This window comes from Sylvia atricapilla, chromosome 18 (genome assembly GCF_009819655.1).
Source record: "Sylvia atricapilla isolate bSylAtr1 chromosome 18, bSylAtr1.pri, whole genome shotgun sequence".
Taxonomy (NCBI): domain Eukaryota; kingdom Metazoa; phylum Chordata; class Aves; order Passeriformes; family Sylviidae; genus Sylvia; species Sylvia atricapilla.
Genome location: NC_089157.1, coordinates 1,028,606 through 1,049,405, shown reverse-complemented (window position 1 = coordinate 1,049,405; position 20,800 = coordinate 1,028,606). Strand labels below are relative to the sequence as shown.

At 49.5% G+C, this 20,800-nt stretch overlaps 1 protein-coding gene across 2 annotated transcripts in view; it reads right to left on the bottom strand.

Moving 5' to 3' along the window:
• Nucleotides 1-17,619, bottom strand: part of MYH10 (myosin heavy chain 10) — an 87,150-nt gene extending 69,531 nt beyond the window's left edge. For both annotated transcript variants that reach the window (XM_066331886.1, XM_066331887.1), the window contains exons 1-3: nucleotides 17,569-17,619; nucleotides 14,782-15,159; nucleotides 3,208-3,364 (exon numbers count right to left, since the gene is read on the bottom strand). In XM_066331886.1, coding sequence (XP_066187983.1) covers nucleotides 3,208-3,364; nucleotides 14,782-15,126 — 502 coding nt within the window. In that variant the 5' untranslated portion in view covers nucleotides 15,127-15,159; nucleotides 17,569-17,619. The remainder of the gene's footprint in view (nucleotides 1-3,207; nucleotides 3,365-14,781; nucleotides 15,160-17,568) is intronic.
• Nucleotides 17,620-20,800: the final 3,181 nt, after the last annotated feature.

Sequence of the window (20,800 nt, the reverse complement as noted above, 5' to 3'; positions counted from 1 at the left end):
GGAGAGCTGCAGGGATCTGTTTGTATCCCCAGTTCAGGAAAATACAGAGTGTTTAAGACAAGGATTAACTATGGAGGTGCACATACACCAGTTCTGCTGACCAGAAAATCGTACGCTTTCATAATCTAAATAAAAATCTCCATTTTCTTTTTATTTAAATATTAAACATACAAAACCTCAGCAAAGCAGAAACTGGAAGCTGAGCTGTGACTCTCCATGCTCTGAATTAGAGGCATGAAAGCACCAAGAAACTGAGTAACACTTTACTCACTGTGCCCAATTCTCAGCACAGAAAAATTGTGGTTTAAGAAATCAGGTTGGTCAGTCACAGCTCAGGTCCAGGTATCCTGTTAATCACAGTAAACAGCTCACAAACACCTGGAAATGAGTAGTTTGTGATTAGCTGCAAGGAAAACAAACATGATTATACTGCACAAAATACCACTGAACAGGCCAGGAAAATCCAGCCAACCACTTTCATTAATCTAAATTAGTGGCCGGGATATTTCTATTAGGGGAAGGTCATAGCCTCCAAAGGAATTGCATTCCTATGGTTTCAATTTCAGGTTTGAATCCTAATAATTAAACTTCAGACGTCAAATACTGGAAAACACAGCAGTCATTCATATCAAAAGAAACCTATGGATGTGCTGTAACAGCAGAAGCATGACTTGCAATAATACTGGAAAAACTCCTCTGCCAGCCCTCTCTCTGCCATCCCAGCTCTATCTCCCACAGCAGCTACGTGCACAGACACAGACAGGAACTGCACAACAACACTTTTATAAGTATGTGTCAGTAACTTATCAGCACGAGCATCCTGGCCAAGGATTCTGCTGCAAATAAATGCTTGCAGAGAGCTCTGATGATTAATCTGAAGAGTTTTCATTAACCCAGCTAGGTCTTGGTTAGAGACATATTTCTACCAGCCCAAACTTTCTGACACGTATTTTCTGTTTCACTGAAGACTGAATGCTAACTAAAACACGAGGCAGAGCAAGAAGATTAAAGACATTGTGCACATTGTGTTAAATACTCGATAGGGAAAACCTCACCAAATCCTGGGCACACTCAGTAGCTGACCTTGTGTTGCCACTGATAACCAGAAAACAAATGGAATAATGTAATAATCTGCTACTGTTAGGACAAACACTATTTGGTGCTCTAATGACTACAAAACCTTGGTTGTTGTAACTGCAAGTTTTATTTTGATGGAGACAAAGTCAGCCCCCTGAAGTGTCTCCCAGCATCAGAGCCCACCCCTGGAAGCACAGCAGCAGCAGGGTCAGTGCCAGAGCTCCTCACTCCACCTGACACACTCACTGCTCACCCTCACCAGCACTAACACCTCTGCTGGAGGTTTTATTTATCCCTGCAATGCAGTTGTGAAGGCAAATCATCCATGGGAAATTCACTAACTCCTGCAAATGCTTCCTAAAACAAACAGGGAGTGGCTCCATATAGGCGAAGGGCACCAGAAACACAGATTTAGTTACCCTTAAACAAGTTATTCCCTAAATAATGGATCCCATTGCATGGGTTTCATCTATTCTTGTTCCAAGCTATGCCTTCGTTTGTTCAGATGAGAACTCAGACTATCAAAATCAAAAAGAAAGCAAGCACAGGGAGATTTGATACAAAATATAAACCTCCCTGCATCAGAAGGAAAGAAAAGAGGACTGTAACCAAACATACAGCACCATGAGCATTTTTTTTAATTCCATCTTCCAAAAATAGTAACATTTGTCCATGTAGCAAGATCTCCAGAGATACAAATCAGTACCAGCAGGGTATGTGAGCAAATATATGGAGCACCCGGAGTGTGGCAGCTGCTGACATTGACTTACTTTATTAGAGGACATTTGTCTCAAGAGCATTTCAGTGTATTCTTGAGACCATCTTGAGAGGTGCTTTCAGATTGAGAAGCACTTAATCACAGTCCACTTGAGACTGCTACAATAAACTCCTTAAAAAAGTCTTGAGGTTTGCTCTGCTATTGTTCCACATGCACTTATTAGGGCTCCTCTGATCTGAGCTGTTGTTCTGGTCAAGAAGTCAGAGTTTCTTTCACAAAAACACATGAAAACACAGCCCTAAATATCCACTGGGGAGCAGAACAACTCTGGGTGACTCCAATTTGCTGCTCTTCCCCTGCCTGTCCCTGCACCACCCCACTCTGCTGGCACAGTTCTCCTGAGGTGAAAGGACACTCAGCAACCTGGAGTTGATTATTAAGCAGCCTTAAAAACAAAGTCACAATTCAAGAAACTAAGACTTGTGTGATGTATCTAAAGATATCAAATGTCTAAAAAAAAAAAAAGAAAAAAAAAAAAAAAAAAGAGTTAACATTTAAATGGTGGGTTAACCTGGTAGCAGAAACAGCTTTCCCTCAGTCTGGGTGAAGTAGGTCAAACAGCTTTTCCCCTCCTTCCTGTCCATCCACAGCTACAGCACAACACACAGCACGGTGTGTACACCTGGCTCTTGCTTACACCCGTCTGGAGAGAACATGCTGCTGTCCCCACATCTTTAACAGCCCCCTAAACAGCAATCAGTATTGGATAGAATGAGCTGTGCTTCCACAATACTGTGTCAGAAATGCAACTGTGCAAGTTCAGCAGCCCGTGCTCATTACAACAAATTTGTATCATGTCAGGTGCAGTTTTCATGTTTGTCCAGCACAGCCTTAAAGCCAAAATTCACACCATGAAGAAACCATGAAACATGATTCAAACCTCCATAAACTCACTCTATTCTACTACAGACATACATAAGTTAGGAGCAAAAAAAAAGAAATTCCTGCAGGTTAAGTATTTCCCTGACCTCTTTTTGAACTCAAACACACCACTGTTCCATTGTCACCTCGGATTATTTGTCAGCTGCCAATACATCAACATTTTTATAGCACTGCCTTTTCCATCTCACTCTTTTACTCTTCCTTCATCCAGAGCCAGTGCACAACACCTTTTGACACACAGCTTAGCTCTTTTTTTTTCCCCCAGGAAAAAAGTATTTCTGACACAACCTCCAGAGCACCAATGGCCCAGCACAGCCGTGTCGGGGTCACTTTGCTGCTGCGCCCCAGCGAGTCACACCAACACAATTCTGTCCTCTCTCTTTAAAATTCTGATTCCAAGCAGCTGGATAAGGCATTCCCAAGCTGCAGGTCCATTAAGGATTTGTTAAATCCCAGTGCCTGTTCCTTACCTTGCAGCATGCACCTGTAGGCAGACTCGGATATGGCGTAAATGTGCGGTGGCATCTCGTGGCGTTTCTTCCCTCTGTACATCTCAATGATGTTCTCTGAATAAATTGGGAGGTTCTTGTAAGGATTTATGACTACACAGAACAGCCCTGAATAGGTCTGGAAAAAGAAAAAAATAAACATTTCTGTTAGTAAACAGTATTGAAATAAGCCTTTTCATGGGTTCTGTAATATTTATCTTAAAACAAAATTGAGGTGCTTTTTGTAGAGCAGCTCAAAGTGCATGCTATATTCAAATTATTGGTTTCTAGTTCTCTTAAAAGGCTCTTTAATTACCTGCATAAAAAGTAATTTAAAGATAATAAGTGTAGGTAAATTTGAAGAGGAGTATCTGATCTCTTTCCCACAGACATTTAAATCTCTCTGCTGTTTGCCAAGTTCCAGCTTTATGGACACCTTTTGATGCTCAGCACCTTCAGTAAAATGTGCATTCCCAGTTATTTTCAATTTGAAGGAGCTGATAATACCCACTGCTCTAGTAAATAATTGAAATGAGGAAGAGCTTATTCCAAAGCCCCATTATTTCTGTTATCCTGTTACTGTCTCTAACTGTCCACCTTTGCTGCTCCTCAGCCCTTTTCAATCCCAGAGGGATCATTATCATTCCCTGCCCTGGCCCAGCCCGGCTGAGGGACAGCCTGGCACCCAGCCCTGCAGATGTTTCACACTCTCCCTTCACAGCTGACACTCCACAGAAGGTGACCATCAGAGTATCAAGGAACCAGCACAAATTGCTGATTTCATGGAGCCATTTCTGCCCAGCCAAAATGCCTCAAGTGGCACAGGATTGAGCCCGTGGGGCTGCATTTCCCTGGGATCCAGGCACCACAGACTGCTGCAGTGAGTTCCATCCCTGCTCCCCAGCAGTTATTCCTAAGGAATTTATGACAGGAACATCCTTGGCAGAAGAAGGAGCACAGGCAGCCACAGACACTGGGTTATGAGAGAGGGGCAGCTGAGCCTGGCCTGGCTCAGGATCAGATGCAGAGCTCAGTCACTGCTCCCTGCACACACCACAGCTCTCCCAGGGTGTTCCCTGTCCAAGGAATCTGGCTGGCTCCAGCCCTTGCAGCAGCAACCACAACAGACTGCTTTTCAGAAAGCAGAATCTCTCCATTCCCTGTTATCTCCTCACATGCTTGGACTGTGTGCTCCTTTCGGTCCCTACGGAATTTCCCATCTTTACCAGCTCAGGGAGGGAGCAAGAGACACCAGGTTTGGCAGGAATAGGAAGTATCTTTCTGAATGTCAGGAGAACCACCTCTCTTACCTTTGCAAGCTGAGAGGAGAAAAAGAATGGGGAGAAAAAGCAGAAAGCATTAACAGCTGTTGAGACCCCAGAGTATTGAGCAGGTCACTTAGGATGTAACATTGGTCCATTTTAAAAAGTATTTTAAATCTGCTACAGTGGTGTGAACATAGTAGCTGACAGTCCCAATCTGCCTTTTTTTTTTTTTCTTTTTTTTTTTTTCTTTTTAAGTGTAAAAGATTTTATTTGGAGGAAAAGGTGCCCCCCCCCTGTCCTTTCCACACCTCCACCAGCTTCTGGAAAGACAGGCAGAAGGTGTTCTCTGAACTGAGTCCAGGAGCACCATCAGCAACGAGAAAGAACTTGGCTCAAAGCCAGATATCCTGACATAGGGACATCTCATGTCCTTGCAGGAAAATGCTCCCTCTGCTTTGCTCAGATCTGCTGGGTGATAACTGCAGGCCCTTACCACCTGAACAAGGTATTTATTTCTCAAGAGAAAGGAAACAGATCTTATCAGGGCAACTGACCCAAGCATAAAGAACAACTTATCAGTCATTAACTCAACCTAACATGGGGCTGTTGGCAAGTGGGCAGTTCCTCCCCAGCCTCCTCTCCTACCACTGTCCCTCTTGCCAGCACCATGCTCCTGCCCTTGCTGAGTGACCTGGGTACTCCTGCAGACAAATGTCAAATGGAATTGGGTGGAAACAGAAGAATTTCCCTGCCCAAACTCATTCATGGTGAGACTGGAAGGGAGGGAAGGCAGAACAGTTATTTTTTTAACAGCTTGGTACGACCATCCAAGGAGATTAACTACTAATTAACAATTAACCGCTGAACAGTGGGCACCCATCCCCAGCCACCTTCCCTGTGTGCTCAGCTGAGGTCACCCACATCCCTCTGTCACCACCACCAGTGACATGGAGGCTCTGAGAGCTGCCACAAGCCTCCAGTCAAGGCTCCCAGTGAGGGCAACAAGAAGAAAGAACACGTTTGCCAAGCCCACCACAGAATCAGAGCTCAGAACCACAGAGCAGCAGCTCCCCTGTGCTCCTCCAGTGCAGCCACAGCTCAGGAGAGCTGGTTCTTGCAGGGGAGAGCTGGGCCTGGGACAGGAATTCCCAGAGCCAGAGTCCACCCAGAGCTGCCCAGCAGAGCTCTGAGCAGTGCCAGCTGCAGCACCAAACGTGCTGAGGCCAGCAGGGTCCTGCCTTCTGCAAGGGCTCTGAGCCCTGCTCTGATTTCCACCCTCTCAGCTTCAGAGACTTGCAGTTTCCCTCCCTGGGCTGCTGCTCCTCACCTGAGCAAGGACAGAACTCCCAAAGCACAGGCTGCTTAAGCTGTAAGGGAAGCACTGTAAAACACACCTACACTGGTGACTCTCTTTCAACAGCAACACCTCGATTCCTCTGCAAGTTCACCCAGAACTTTCACTTTGTTTTGGCACTCTGTGTTCCCAAAGGAAAGCTGTAGGGTTTTTCCCCAGAATCACTGGCCTTCCCCGGACATAAATAAATAGATCTGGTAAATAATTTAAAAAAAAAAAACTAAAGTGCTGGGATAAAACAGTTCTTTGAAGATTATCCTTCTCTCCTCCCCCCAGTTGCTTTGGCAGCTTTAGTTTATTTCCCCAGCACAGACATAGAGTAAATGTTACTGTTTTAGCTACATAAAACATTAATAACCTAGAAAAAAACTTAACAATCCTTCAGACCTCTACTAATAATACCTAACCTGGAAGCCTTTCCAGGCCACCTCCTGAGGCAGTAGTTGGATGAATCTGTGAACCTGTAAGGACCAGAATAAGCAAAGCCCAATGTAACCAATCCAGAGAAGGCCAACAAATATCCTGGGCAAGTGAAAAGGGGTTAATTGAAGAAGCTCTATATTGAACAGAGCCTAATTAGAAGTTATGAAGCACCAAATTCTACATTTTGCCAGTGCTGGAGTTCATTTATTTGAAACTAAGTCTAAGGAGAGGTTTTTATCCCAGGCCATTCCCTCTGTGCCATGACAGCTCTTTGCATGCAGCACCTTGAACTCCAAGGTTAACATTTCCATTTTCCAAGGGTAACATTTCCTGATTGTTACCCACTTCACTCCCCTGCTGTATCTCTGCAGAATTTCAAAATGAGACCCTTTTCAAACCAGCACCACCCTGCACAGCCTTAATTTATTCATAGGAAGATGGAACTGAATTTTCCCAATTTCCTGGCTGTCATCTATTGCAGAAAGCAATAGATGAACATATTGGTGGGCTGTCTTCATGGCTTGGCAGGCAGAGAAACACAGAAAGGATGCTTTTAACGAGCCAAGTTTAATTGGGAGGGAGGCAAATGGCACCAAAATCTTTCACAGCTGTTTTGTAACTGCAAGTCTCACAGTGCATCACTGTGCCTAAAAAAGCAGGAAAGGACTTTGTGCATGGAAACCAAACACATGAGAAGCAGAGATTGTTTAAAACTTCTCAAGAAAGCTTCTTGGTGAGCAGCCCCAGGAGGAATTATCAGGAATACATAAACATCTGCTTAACAAATGGACGCCCCATTTAATAAACTCTCTCCTACAGTATTCTGATGGAATTGTCAGATGAGAATAAGAGCTGGGATCAGCACTGGTGAGCTTCACTAACAGCCCAGTCTGGCTGGAGAACCAGCCTTCATTCATTTTTCAGCTGACAGAGGTGGATGTGCACATTAAGAATTGAAAGGCAAGCAAAGATGCTGATTCACCTTGAGCTGATGGATCAGCTGTTTGAATTCCTGCTTTACCCAGGAACAGCCAGCCCCAGCCCACAGCCACAGGACACCCTGGAATGCACTCTGCAGGCAGGGCTCCAGACACAAGCAGTAAAGGAGAGCTCTGACAGAGAGGTTGGTTACACAAGCTCCCCTTCAGGACACTAAATGCGCAGCCTGAAGGTTTCCAGATGTTTCCAGCCTGTATCCAGTAGTTTATCATGTAGGAATTTGGGTTCTGGTAAGCTGTCCCCACCTGCAGAGCTCAGGACCCTGGCACTGGCCTGTTCCAAACTCCATTCCACCCCTACGTGCTGGCAGGGAGGTGGGTGTGAGTGAACAACAGACAAACAGGGTGAGTTTATTCCCAGGGGAAAACACTTGGGAGCTCAGGTTCCTCATCTGGAGCGTGGCTTTCATGGCCTGTCCTCCCTTAAAACCACATCAGCCCTTCCCTGAGCACACACACGTGGAGGAGTTCAGGGTAAAAAGCCTGGTGCTATCCCTTGGATTAACAGTTCCTGTAGCCAGGAAAAAGCTGTTGTGGCTGCTGGGTTGGTCTCTTCTGTCATACCATCAAAAGGCCTCTTTAAAGCACCACTTGAGAGCACATCAGCAAGATGCAGGTTCAGTCTGGACATCTGTAACAATCAGTTTGCATCACCCCAGAACACAGGCTCAACGTTTATCTCCAATTCTTCAAATATAAAAAGTGACAGAATCACTCTATTACTACATAAATAATTAAGCTGAAGTAAGCATCTAGACAGCTCTCATTATTACCTGAAACACAAACCAGCCAGTCCCAGCCCAGCAAGCAACACATGTCTCCAGTAGTATCCCACAGCTAATGGAGTGGAGCACATTCTCCAATTGATAAATTGCCTCAACAGAGCATTTTTTCTTTGCCTGGTTTCACTTCCTGAGGTTAGATTCACCTCTCACACTCTGGACCCTACTGAGATACCTGAGCTAGACCTGGTTTTCTCACAGAGCACCTTTTCTCCCTCTGAATTGGAGATTATCCAATCCAAGCAGTAGAGAAGGGCAGGCAGCTCTTCAGCCTCAGAGGGGATGATGAAGGTGAGGCTGTGCCCTGGGCTGGGGACAACAGAGGGGGTTCAGTAAGGGCAAGGAACAGCCTGGGAAGCTCAGGTCAGGGAGGCTGGGGGATGACAGTCACAGATTCACTCAGGGCAGCTCAGGAGGAGAATGAGAAAGGGAAGGAGAAGAACACACACCAGCTATGGATGGAAAAGCTCAGCCCACAACATAAATGATTTGTCTATAAATGTTCTCCACAGCTGGAGCCGAGCAGGGGCTCAGCAGTGCTGAATTTCCACATTCACAGCCTTCAGGTGATGTGTTTGGAGAGAAACCTGCCCTCACCCCAGCAGGGCAGGCCATGCCCTGTCAGCTCCTCCTTTCTCTCAGCAGGCACACTCAGGATCACAGCAACTGCTCACAGCTAAAACAGGAGCTGAGCTTGCACCAGAGGAGTATTAGTATCCTTCCACAGGGCTCCTGGAGAGCTGCATGTCAGAGCCTGACTGCTCCACAGCACTTCTGACACAGGCACGGGGCTGGAGGGGTGTCCTGCAGCACAATGCACTCACCTGAGCACTTGGACAGGAGTGAACAATGCAAACTGCTGCTCCTTCTCACACTCTTAATCCAGCCTTTTTTATAGAAACACACAGTTTGACCAGAACAAGCACTTCTTCAGCCCCCTGAAGAAGTTCTTCAGCCCCCTGCTTGCCTGATGGACTTCCTTAAAGCCCCTCATATTTCTAACCCTGCATGAAGTTCCCTCAACTTGATCACATTTATGAGTCTTCATAAAATCACAATCAAAATAAAAGAAAGTTCTTAAGTCAAAGCAATTGCACCCATGTAAACCCCAGCATTTCTGCTGCCCCATGCTGAGTATTAGATCCAGTTACTGGTTTGTGATAGGAAAAAGACAGACTTAAGTAACAAACTCCACTTCTTGCAGGTTTCTTTGAATACCAATCTTTGACACTCAGTAACGTGAAACATTCCCAACTGGACTAGCAGGAAAATTAAAGCAATTAGAACACAGATGCTTATATAATACCACAGATTGTTCTAGGTTACACTCAGGCCTCACAGGAGGCTTAACAGAAGGAACAGCTTAAAGACAGCTCCTCCAGTGCAGGGCTGTGAGCTGCCACCCACAGCAGGCTCTGGAACTGGTGACTATGGAACAGCTCTCATTCTTTCCCTCTTCTATTCCAACAGAATGGAAAGTACATTCAAAAGTGAAATAACAGGGCTGCAGGCCCATTACAGAGGTAACACTTGCAATTATCAACAAATACCTGCTGCAGTATTTTCCCTGCACAATAGTGAGCACGTTTTCTACTCCACTGGTGGAAAGAAAACCCAGCAGCCCCGTGCCAGAGCAGAACCAGCAGGAGGCTCCCAGGAACTCTAAGCCTCACATAAACAGCTTCCAATGCTTTTTCAAAAGTCTTGGCTTAAAAAACAAAAACCCATGGGGGCATGGGCAGGGAAGATAATGCACAGTTCACTGGAGTTTGAGGGACTCTGAAGCTGAATCTAAATCTTTCCTCAAGCTTCAGCAGCTTGTAGTCCTTCCTCAAGGAAGAGCCAAACTCATCAGCTCTAACCTGAATTCCCTGCAGCACACACACCATGGTACCTGTCCCCACCTCCCTCCTGAGCCCCCAAATGTAGCCCAGGGGCTCCCCAACACCCCCCAGCAGTCACAAGAGGCCATCTGGATACTGGCACTGAGTCAAGCCTTGGAGAAATTCTGCTCATTTTAATCCTTCTGACTGAATGAGGTCAGGAAGCAGTTAAGGAAGGAGTAGCTGCAATGATTTCTGGGGGTATCAGAAAGCCACAGAACCACCTGTGGGCAAGGGCCTTCCTCCAGCAAAGCTGGGCCCACAACAGATGTGGCAACAGCAACGTTTTTTAAAAATAAATGACTATAAAGCCCATTGAATTTGGAATACATTGGTTTTTACTGCCACTTAATTGCACATTATGTTGGAGTGAGCAATTCCTTCATCCCATCCTACTGCAGTGGGAACTTCTGACTGCACAACACTGACTTCTGCTCCTGCCACAGCAGACTCCAAAGCTTACAGTCCCACTGAGTGGGAAAGGTGCCATTTGTCCCAGAGCTGTTCAGATGTTCACCTGCACTCACCAGTCAGGCCATTAAAACACAGCCATCTGCAGCTCAGGGGTTGAATTCCCTGGAAAATCAGAACCTTGTGGCAAACCCGTGCAGCCACGAGAGACCCACAGCTTTTGGCAGAATATTTCTGTCCACAAGAGGTACATAAGGTGATGTTTCAAAATTTAAAACACAGTTTAAAAGCGGGATTGAGTCTTTCTTGCCATCAAAAGAGCTTTAAATTGCTGCGTAAAGTGTCACCTAGCCCTGACTTAGAAGCATTAACAGTTACTAATTTATTCATTCTAATTCCAGCCAGGGTTTGCAATATCAAGAGCAAGCTGCTTTCCATGGAAGTAGGAATGAGGTATTTACACTCCTGATCCATGCAATTACCTGCATTTTCATCAACAGAAGTGCTTCTCATACTTTTTTTTAACAGTCTGGCTGGCTGGGGCCTCTGAGCCACCTGGCCTGGTGGAATTTGTCCCTTCCATGGCAGGGCCTGGAACAGGATGAGCTTTAAGATCCCTTCCAACCCAATCCATTCTGGTGTTTTATGACTTCAAAATACTACAAAACTTACAACCAGAATGCTGCTTAACAAAGCATTGAGACATTATTTAGAGCGATTAGGAATCACTTTGCTTTTTGCAGCTCTAAAAGTGGCATAGTTTGTGTAAAAATCTGTACTGAGGTCAAAAGGAAAACAGTCAGTCATCTTGATCTTAAAGTAAAGAAAAGGACTAACACAACAAGTTCAGAAGGTGGTTCATGAAAAACCCCAAACCTCATGAAGGGAAAATTAGTGGAGCAGTAATCTTGTCTATCACAGGTAGTGACAAAGAATTAAGTGTGGTGGTGAAAAAGCAGCCTGCAGGGCTGAGGGACCCTCACCAGCCTCTGTTCCCAGCAGATTTCATTTCTCCACCTCACTGTCTGATTCAAAGACTCCTTCCCCCATGAAATCAGATTTTGCAGGCACAACTTGAGCACAAACCAAACTCTAGGGCTAATATCTAGAAGTCTCCACAGTGGCATTTTACATGCAGATCTTATAAGAATAAAGATGTTTCCTCACTCAGTGACCCAAAAGTCCTGACCAGAACTACTCCTTTCTTAAACCAACACCCCCAGAAAGTCACCAGGAACTCAGTTCACGGGCTAAGGATATTCAAAATCCACCATTAAACCAGTCTGAGCAAAATCATGTTTATTCCAAACCTTCAAAGGCCCTCCTAAGCCTGTGGGTATTCCTCCTGGGTGGCCTCCCAGTGAACCACCTGCAGCTCCTGAGCTGCAGCTGAAGGATGTCACTAATGCAGCCTGAAGCCAGGATTAAAGCTGGCCACTCCAAAGCAGGGCAGCCACAACAGTACAGTTTTGAAGCTGGAGAATCAATGTTCACAAGGATTTACAGGAACCAAACCCACCCCAGCAGGATAGGAAGGATCAATTTAGAGCGTCAGTGACTCAAATGATATGTAAGAAGCATTGATATCCCTAGAAAAGCACAGGATTTGGGGAAGTTCAGCTATGAAACACAAGGGAGAGTGAAAACTCCAAGCAAAGGCAGAAGCAATGAAAAAACAACTAAACTGCCTGCTGTAGGTGGGTGCACCATCACAGAACCAGCACTTACACTCCAAATAAACCTCATGGCAATCAAGGGAATAGATGATGTTAAAAGTGGAGCAAGAAATTAAAGTTATTCCATCTCCAAAGCAAAACTGGGATCACCATAATTTACACTCCAAGCACCCTTCCCAGCAGTTCCTGTACAAGTTCTGCTCTTTTTCACATTCTGTGCTGCCATGACCAGGCCCCAGGAAGACAGGAAGACCAAGCACTGACCTCATGCCTTTGCAAACCCCTGATCTTCCATATTCTCCATTTGTGTTTCCCTCCCACAGCTCAGCAGCGATGCTCAGAGCCTGAGATCATGTCACTTGGCAGGCATCAGAGCTGCTGCAAGTTCCAGCAGCTGCTGGCCATCCCTACTTGGATGTTACATGAAACTCTTGGAAGTGAGCATCACTGCCCAGGTCACTCTGGGCTTTAGTCAGCCTCCCTGTTCCTGCAGCAGCGTCAGCTGGACGTGGAGATCACAGACATGACTGGACCCACCCGCCAAATCCCCCAACTTGTTCCTTTCCTTTCTAGGGATTGAAAGCAAACATGTGTCTACTTCAATTGACATTCTTGCATCTTTCACTTCCTAGAAAGGCAACGCTCCATGCTGCCTGTTGGGAAATTCCAATACACCAAATCAGATTCACCACCTGCACCTCAACTGCGTGAGACCAACAGCAAAACAGAGTTTTCGTTTGGTCATTACGGGAGTACTATTTGGAAATCAAAACAGACCTTAAACCAGCTCCTGTCAGTATGGCCAAACCACCAGAACTCAGCTCAGTTCATTCTGGCTCCTTTCCTTACACCAGGCACACAGGAATTGTGGGCAGTGCCTCTGAGCTGTGCCAGCAGCAACAGCAGTGCCACATTCATGAAGTTTAGGGACACCCAACAGAGACCCTGACACTAAAACAACACCAGCTTGAGTTCTTGCAGTGTCTCTCTGGCCTGGGAATCTCTACAGGATTCAGTCCCCAACACACCTCTTCTCCACACCTTCACAAAGTGAGCCAGGTTTAATTTCAGACCAGAAGCCAATTCTTACAGCTCTCTTGGGAAGAGCAGCATCCTCCAGCAATGTCCCTGTAACTCGGGCCTCCAGTAAAGCCCAACAAATCCTGGAGTTCTTAACCCCAACCAAGTTCTCCCAGCTGGGTGCAGGGAGGTCTGTCACAAAATCCACATGCACTGATCCCCCTGCGTGGCAGCAGCACCACACAGCCAAGGAACAAGTTCCAGCCTGCCTCAACAGGGAAGGAATGAATCCTTTTGGGAAGAGAACAAAGGTCAGGCACCTGTAGGATGTCCCAAACTCCAGGTCCATGAACAGCCAGCCTCTCACAAAGGGAGATTTATCAGCTACCCAGAGTGCCACAGTCCTGTCCCCTCTGTCACAGCAGGGCCAGTTCTGACACTGTCCCCCAGACACACCTGTGCCTGGGTTTGCTGGCTGCTGGCCCTGCACTAGAGCTGGCTGTGACATTTAAGGCCTGCAGGTTTTTAACCTGCATAATGAAATAGGGCTATAGTAGTTGTAATGAATGTCCTAACAGCCATAATTAGGATTGATACACAGACTGAAAACTTTTGACCTATCAACCTGTTTACTTTTAGTTTTCAATCCAGTCTCCATTAATTATCTAATTGGTTTCCTTCTGCAGGAGTCACTCTAGAAGTATTTTTCACCCAGCTCTGCTCTGAGCACCTTGGTGCTGACAAAGACACACAAATACAAAAAAGCACTTTGCAATTGTATATAATTTTTAATAAGTCCAAATATTTTCAGGGGTCAAGCTAAAAATGTACCCAGATGGAAGGGAAAACAAGCCAACTATCAGGACTAAATAAAATGGATTTAAGCATTCAGTGTGTACAAAGTGAACCAAGCATTTAAGCAGATGTTCCAGTGTCTTTTGAGACAGAAAGTCTCCTTGTAGCTGTTCCTGACTCCCTGACCCAAGAAGTCAGTGTGCAATGACTCTGCCAGGAGAGCAGGAGCTGCTCCCAACTGCAGGCACAGACCTGGGACAGAGCCCAGGGAGGAGCAGGGCCAGACACAGCACCAAGGGCACTGTGATTCCCAACTCCAGAGCAAGATGCTGATAAGCCAGATGTTCAATTAGTGCTTCAAAACCACTGGGAAAAAAAAGAAAAGCTTTATCTTATTGGTTTATTTTAAGCAGCTGAACACATCCCTTCCTGGCCACTAGGCTGATATTCAGTTCCAAAAAGACATTTTGCACTCCCAGTACTCCCAAACTTCATCTTTTAAATACCAGCAGAGCCTCTTATTGCCATTTTTAGCATGCAGCAAGTTAAAACAAGAGATGTGCTCATTCACATGAGCAGTTCAACACAGCAATCCAGCAAAGTGAGGGTTTGTCACCTCCCTCAGCTCAAGGAAGCCACTTGCCTCTGCTCACTGGATCAGTTCAGCAGGAGGCAAGTGCTCCAGGCAGCAGCACCAGCAGAGCCCCCCAAGCTGCCATTTCACACTCTATGCCTAAAAGATGCTCACAGAATTGTGTTATCTGTTTTATGATGGAGTTCTTGACCTGTACACAGCATGGGAAAAGACTCCGGGCTAATGTAAACGCTGGGGATACAAAGTATTTAGGCTGCCAAAATCAAAGACACAACCTGCTCTAACAGTAGGGATGGGAATCAGGTGTGGTCAGCTGAACTAGCACTCAGAACGGATCCCATAATTAATACTTACATAGATGAGCCCAGAGTAATAGCGATCCTTTAAATTATGCAATACAGAGGCTTCATTTAAACAGGTTAATTCTGCCATGTCTTCCACTTTGGAGAACTTGGGAGGATTCATCTTCTGAACATCATCTTTATTGACGAGCGCTTTCTTGCCATTCTCTGCCAGTTCAACCAACACCTCGTCCCCTTTCTCCTCCTTGATGCTGGCTGCCTCGAAGCCATGGCGCTCCGAGGGGATCCACACCAGCTTTTTGGCAGTCCAGTCAGCCTGGGTGGCAGGGTTGTAGATGACAGCCCTGTCCACGAAGAGGTAGCGCTCCGGATCCTCCTGGCCCGACCTCTGCGCCATCCCGGGAAGAGAAGGTGTCCACTCCCAGTCACCCTGTGGCACAGAGGGAAAAGACAGGAGCATGTTACACACCCAGCCTCGCCCTCCTCTGTCACAGCAATGAAGTGATCCATCAGCAGGGTCAGCATCAGGCGGGGCTCCCAGCCTGGAGAAGCTGCTGCACACCTGAGCCCCTGCTCACACACCTTTTGTCACCGTCAGTGACCTGTCAAGTGTCACCAAAGCCAGTGCAGGACTGGTCCCAGCTGTGCAGCAGCAGGGGACAGGCACCACAGCAAGAGCTGCAGGCAGGAAAAACACACACCTGTGTGCTGGGCTTAGATAAGGAACGAGAGCAAACAGAGCAGAAGCTTGGCAGTAAACTCAGCTGTGATGGAACAGTGAAAAACAAAAATACAGAGATAGATACAAACCCATAAATCCACTCAGTGGATTCTGCTGCAGAAACCAGAAGGCGGCAAGGATTACTGTTAAAAATGTGGCTTTTCAACCCCAGACAAGAACTTGGGACACTTGGGGTTTCTGCAAGCCACCAAGGCAGCTAAACCTTGCTCATACCCTTCCTGAAAAGCTTTGTATTTCTATAGCCTGCTCCTGTTCTCAGTCCTGAGTGCTGACATCATCATATTCCAAAAAATGTCTCCAGATCTCAAGTTTACCTCAAAGCACAAAACACTGCAAGGAATGATGCTGGATTTTCCAACAGCTCCACGGGTAATTTGAAGCAGAAAGAAAAACCACTGACTGACAAGAGCCCCTGCCACACTCATTTTACCTGTCTGCCTCTACCCAAGGGAGGCCCCTGCCCCTTCCACTGCCATCACAGCCAGGATTCCTGGAGCTGGCAGATCCATCTGGAACTGCCCATGGAGCACCAAGGCAAAGCCTGACCCCTCGTACTCAGGACTTGGTTTGTAACACATAACATCTTCCCTGCTGAGGAACCTCACATTGGCTATGGAATCCTTTTCCAGCAGGTAACCCAAAGGCCAGCTTGGGAACAAAGCCAGGGAGGTTGCCAAACTGCATCTGTCACCCTCCCTACCATGGCACGTGCCCTGATGGAAGTTCTGCAACCCAACCCTCCTGAGAAGGGCATATTATGGAACAGGATAATTGTGTCTCCATCTAAGGCAGAAAGATTTGTTACATTGTCCAACTTTACTGTAAAGCAAGCCTCAAGTCACTGAAGCCTTCAGAGGTGCGAGGAGGAGAGCCCTTAGCACAGATGGCTTAATTCAAATCAAGATATGATGACTCAACATTTAAAGTATTTTAGAAGAGCCTCTCAGAGAAAATTTCCATGAGCAAAGACGGAATCGTCAAGAGGACACCTTAAGCGATAGCTGGCCTCCTCCGCCAGGAAAATGGGTTAGTCAATGAATGCCACCTTTGGCTGGAGAAGCCCACAGTTTAAATAACCGAGCTCTGAGCCCCAAGTGAGAACGGTGACTGTCCCCACCGAGTCAGACTCCAGCCCAAGCTCCAACAAAGCCCTGGAACGCCAGTGCCGCCCTTGCGGGCCAATGCCCCTCGGTGTCAGGCCCTGAGCGCTCCCTGGGCAGGTGACACAGCCCAAGGCAGCCAGGACTCCGTTTTCACACACCGAGAGGCACTGAAACCTGAAGGTCAAATGTAGCTCATACGACGAAATCAACCATTATTGCCACCCGGCAGAATTAAAGGGTGAAGACTGAAATGAACGCCTTCATATACAAATGCATGCACCAGTCATCCACGAACGGTGTAACTGACTTTAGAGCAGTTCCCGAGGATAAACCTAAACATCGGGGCATCAGAAGCACTTTCAGGGTCATTCTCCCACTCGGGCTTCCAAGCCCACAGAGCCCATCACAAAAGACCCTCTGCAGAAGCCAAGCAAGCTGCAGCTCTCCCTACCCAGGGCTCCTCCGCTAACAATGGCATTCAAATGAAACACACAAATGAGCACATTTATCATGCAGGAATCCAGCACTCCCAACAGACGACGTGCGAATAAAGGCAAAAAAAAAAAAAAATCCCCCCCAAAAAAGCCACCAAGAAACCGCCCCGCACCCGCTCCGAACAAAAAGGGAGCGGGAGGCGCGGCGGGGCAGGGCCGGCGGGGCATCCCCCGGCCACGGGCGGCCCGAGCAGCGCCCCGGGGCCGCCGCCGCTGCCCCTCGCCGGGCCCGAAGGACAAAGAGGCTGCCGCGGCTCGGCCCGGAGCGGCCGCGGCCCCGCGCCCCCCGCCCGCGGGGAACGCAGAAAATGGCCGCGAACGGCCCCCTCCCCTCACGGCCGGCACCGGCGGCGGGGGGAGGGCGGCGCGGCCGGGCGGCCCAACAAGGGGGTCTTTGTGTGCCGGGCCCGCCGCCCCCGCCACACCCCCGCCGCGGGCGGGCCCCCGCCGAGCCGCCCCCGACCGCTGCCCCGGTGCCGCCGCCGGCTCCGCGGCCTCACCTGTGCAGCGCCGGCCGCCGCCCGCCCGCCGCCCGCCGGCTCCGCCGCGCCCGCTCCGCCCCGCGCCCGCCGCGCTCCTTTAGCGCCGCGCCGGCCCCGCCGCCCCCCGCCGCGCCGCCCGCCCCCGCCGCCGCGCGCCGCGCGCCCATTGGTCCGCGCCCGCGTCCGTCAGCGCCTCTGCCCGCTCCCATTGGCCCGCGCCGCGGCCGCTCTCCGGCCACAGCCATAGCAACCTCCGCACGCCGTGGGCCGGCCCGCCCCCGCGCCGCGCCGCGCCCCCTCGGCGCCCATTGGCTCTCGTCACCCCGCAGCGCCGCTGTGATTGGGCGGTAGCCACGCCCGTCAAGGTGCGCCGCGCCCCCCGCTGCAGCACGGCCGGCGGGGGCGCGTCCCCGGTGCTGCAGCGAGCGGGGGCGCGCGCCTCCCCCGCGCCCTCCCCCGCGCCCCCACGGCCGTGCTCGTCCCCGTCCCTGTCCCCGGCACCGCCACCGGGAATGCGGCCGGGATCGGAGCCGGGCTCTGCAGAGCCCGGGCCCCACGCGGCCCGTCCCGCGCACCCGGCCGCAGCCCTCGGTGACCGCCCCCGGGTCACTCCCCGGACGGTCGCGGACACGCGGTGTCCCGGCGCAGTGTCCCCGTGCCGCCTGTGCAGCCCCTCGGCCCCTGTGCCGCAGCCCGCCCGGCCCAGCCCCTGCTCTCCCCTCCATAAGCATCGCGGCGAGGTTTGGGAGCCCTCGCCCGCCGGGCAGCGCCGCCCGTGGGGATGGATGCCGGAGCTGCAGCGGGGGCAGAGGGGTGTTTGCGGGGCCTCTGCGCGCCCCGTGCGCTCGCTGCGCTCTGGAGTGGTGCCGGGAGGGTTTGGGAACGCCTCGGGAGGCTGCTGGACCCCACGCTCCGGGGCTGGTCACGGAGAGCTCCCGGCACCGTGGCCTTTCCCGGCCCTTCCAAAGCCTTTCCCCGGCCGAGCCTCCCGGGGAGCGCACGTGGTGCTGCCGGCGCTGTGCGAGCCCGGAGCCCCGCGCTCGCCGCAGCTCCTGCCTTCCCCACCCGCCAGCGGCTCGGGATGAAAGCCGTTTTGGTGAAGGGATTTGTGTCGGCTCCTCCTGGCTGGGGATGGGGCAGGAGGGAGCGTCAGAGCCGCCCGGGGGCACAGCTGGAATCTGGGGCTGGGGACAGGAGCAGGGATGTCCCCCGTTTCCCCCACGCTTAGGAAGCAGGACTTTCACTTCGAGGGAAGCGTTTCGAATCACACCTGCCATTCCAGTCCAGCTCAGCATTTTCGGGCGGGTTGCAGGGTTCGGGAGGAGGCGATCACACAGACCGTGGGGTGCAGGCTGCTGGCACCGAGCTGGCAACCACCGGGTCACCCCAGCCCACGGCACACATCGGCTCCTGCTCCCGGCTCTCGCCTTTCTCTGAGTCTCCCTCGTAATTACCACGGCAGTGGGAGGTCTTGCACGTCCTGTTTCTCCGAAAAATCCGGGTGTTGACTCGCAGGCAGATGAAAGCCGAAAGGCTCGGCTGGTTCCTGCCCTGCGTTTCGCTGTGCAAGGACCGTGCCCCTCCCGGGCCCGGCTCGGTGGCCGCTGCCCCAGGCAGCGCGCTGAGGCAAGCCCACCTGGAGTTTGGGTTGCCTGAACACAGGCACGTCCCAAGATTTACGGTTTTTCCTTGCTCAGCCGTCAGGTCTCCATGAGATGAGAGGCTCAGGCAGTGTTCCCAGAGCAGGACCAGCTCCCTGGCAGCCCCAGAAGTTTCCAATGGAGAAGCCTGATGAGTGTTTTGGTCCCTTTGGAAAGATCCCAGGCTCAAGGAGCAGCACCAGGAGCAGCAGCATCACCAATTGTGGTCACCCCTCAAGGCCTGGGGATGGTGCAGCATCCAAACCTCGACACCCTCACAGCCCACGGCAGCACCTCCACATCTCCCTGCTCCCAGAAAACTTCCATTTTTACATACTCAGCATGCTTTAAAAGGGAAATAGAAACCCCCCTCAGAAAACATTAATCTAGGCACAAGCTGTTTGAGGAGTTTGGTTCCTTCTAGGAAATTATTTCCATGGACAATCTTTGTGGATCCTGGAGTTGCCATATGGAGCGTGACAGGGTACAGCATTGGGATATTATTTGTATCACACCATTATTTTTATCCAAGCTCCTGTTAGGAAGGAATTCTCCAAATCCACTCAATGTCTTTAACCCATGGAGGGAAAGATAACATTTCTGTCTTACCCAGGAGACTGGAAAGAGCAGAGGCCGGACAAAGCAGAGAGAAACATTATCCATATAGGATTTTTATTTAAACAGAAATTCAGCTGGTCACTAATCCTAAAATTGTCGCTGTACCTTTACACAGAAGTCTCTTGCTACCTTGGCTACCAGGGCATGCTTAGAGCAAAGCCTGTCCCTTGGGTGTTTCCAGAGCTGGGATCAGGCAGGTAAATAAAACCACTGAAGCCTGAAGCAGCACTTGGTATGTTTAAAACAACACAAAGAATTTAAGCATAAATTGCTCCATTTGTTTCTAATTTAGAAGTCTTGCTACTGGTGCCATGTGCTGTGGAGCTCCTTTCCATACTGGGTGATGTTCTCCTGCCTCCCCAGACTGCCTGGGACAGCACCAGGCAGGATAAAATTCTGCAAGGGGAAGGCATCCCTGACAGCCCACAGCTGCTTGTTCTGTCCCATGGCCTTGCAGCATCCACAAATGAGCCCAAATCCCCTCGTTCCGTGACTGTTTGGCACTGTTGCTTCCTGCAGAGGTTGGTGTCCTCCCTCTCTGTGGGAGTTTTTGGGTGCATCTCCAAGAGTTACAGACCTGGGTCTGGCCCCGCCAGGAGCCCCCAGGGAGCAGAACATCTTGGCCTCTTTCTGGGTCAGATTTATCCCCTGTAACTTCGATCCCTGAACAATTCTGAGCCAGTGTTTAGATTCAATATCTAAATGCAGGTGTTGTGTATGCACAGAACAAGGTTTGTGCTTCGTGGTGGCAAGGGGACACCTAAATAAAACCCGTATGAATTCATTTCCCTGTTCAAATCCTGAGCTGCTGAGGCTTTGGGTGGCCACAGCACCTCCCCTGCCACAGGGAAGAGGTGTCACTGTGCCCATTTGCCATGTCAGAGGTCACATTGGAGGCACAAGGTGCAGTGACTCCTTCAAAGGAAGGTGGAGGAAAAGGCAGAATGGCTCGTGTACAAACTCTCTGCTTTGTTGTGTGGGATCAAAACAGA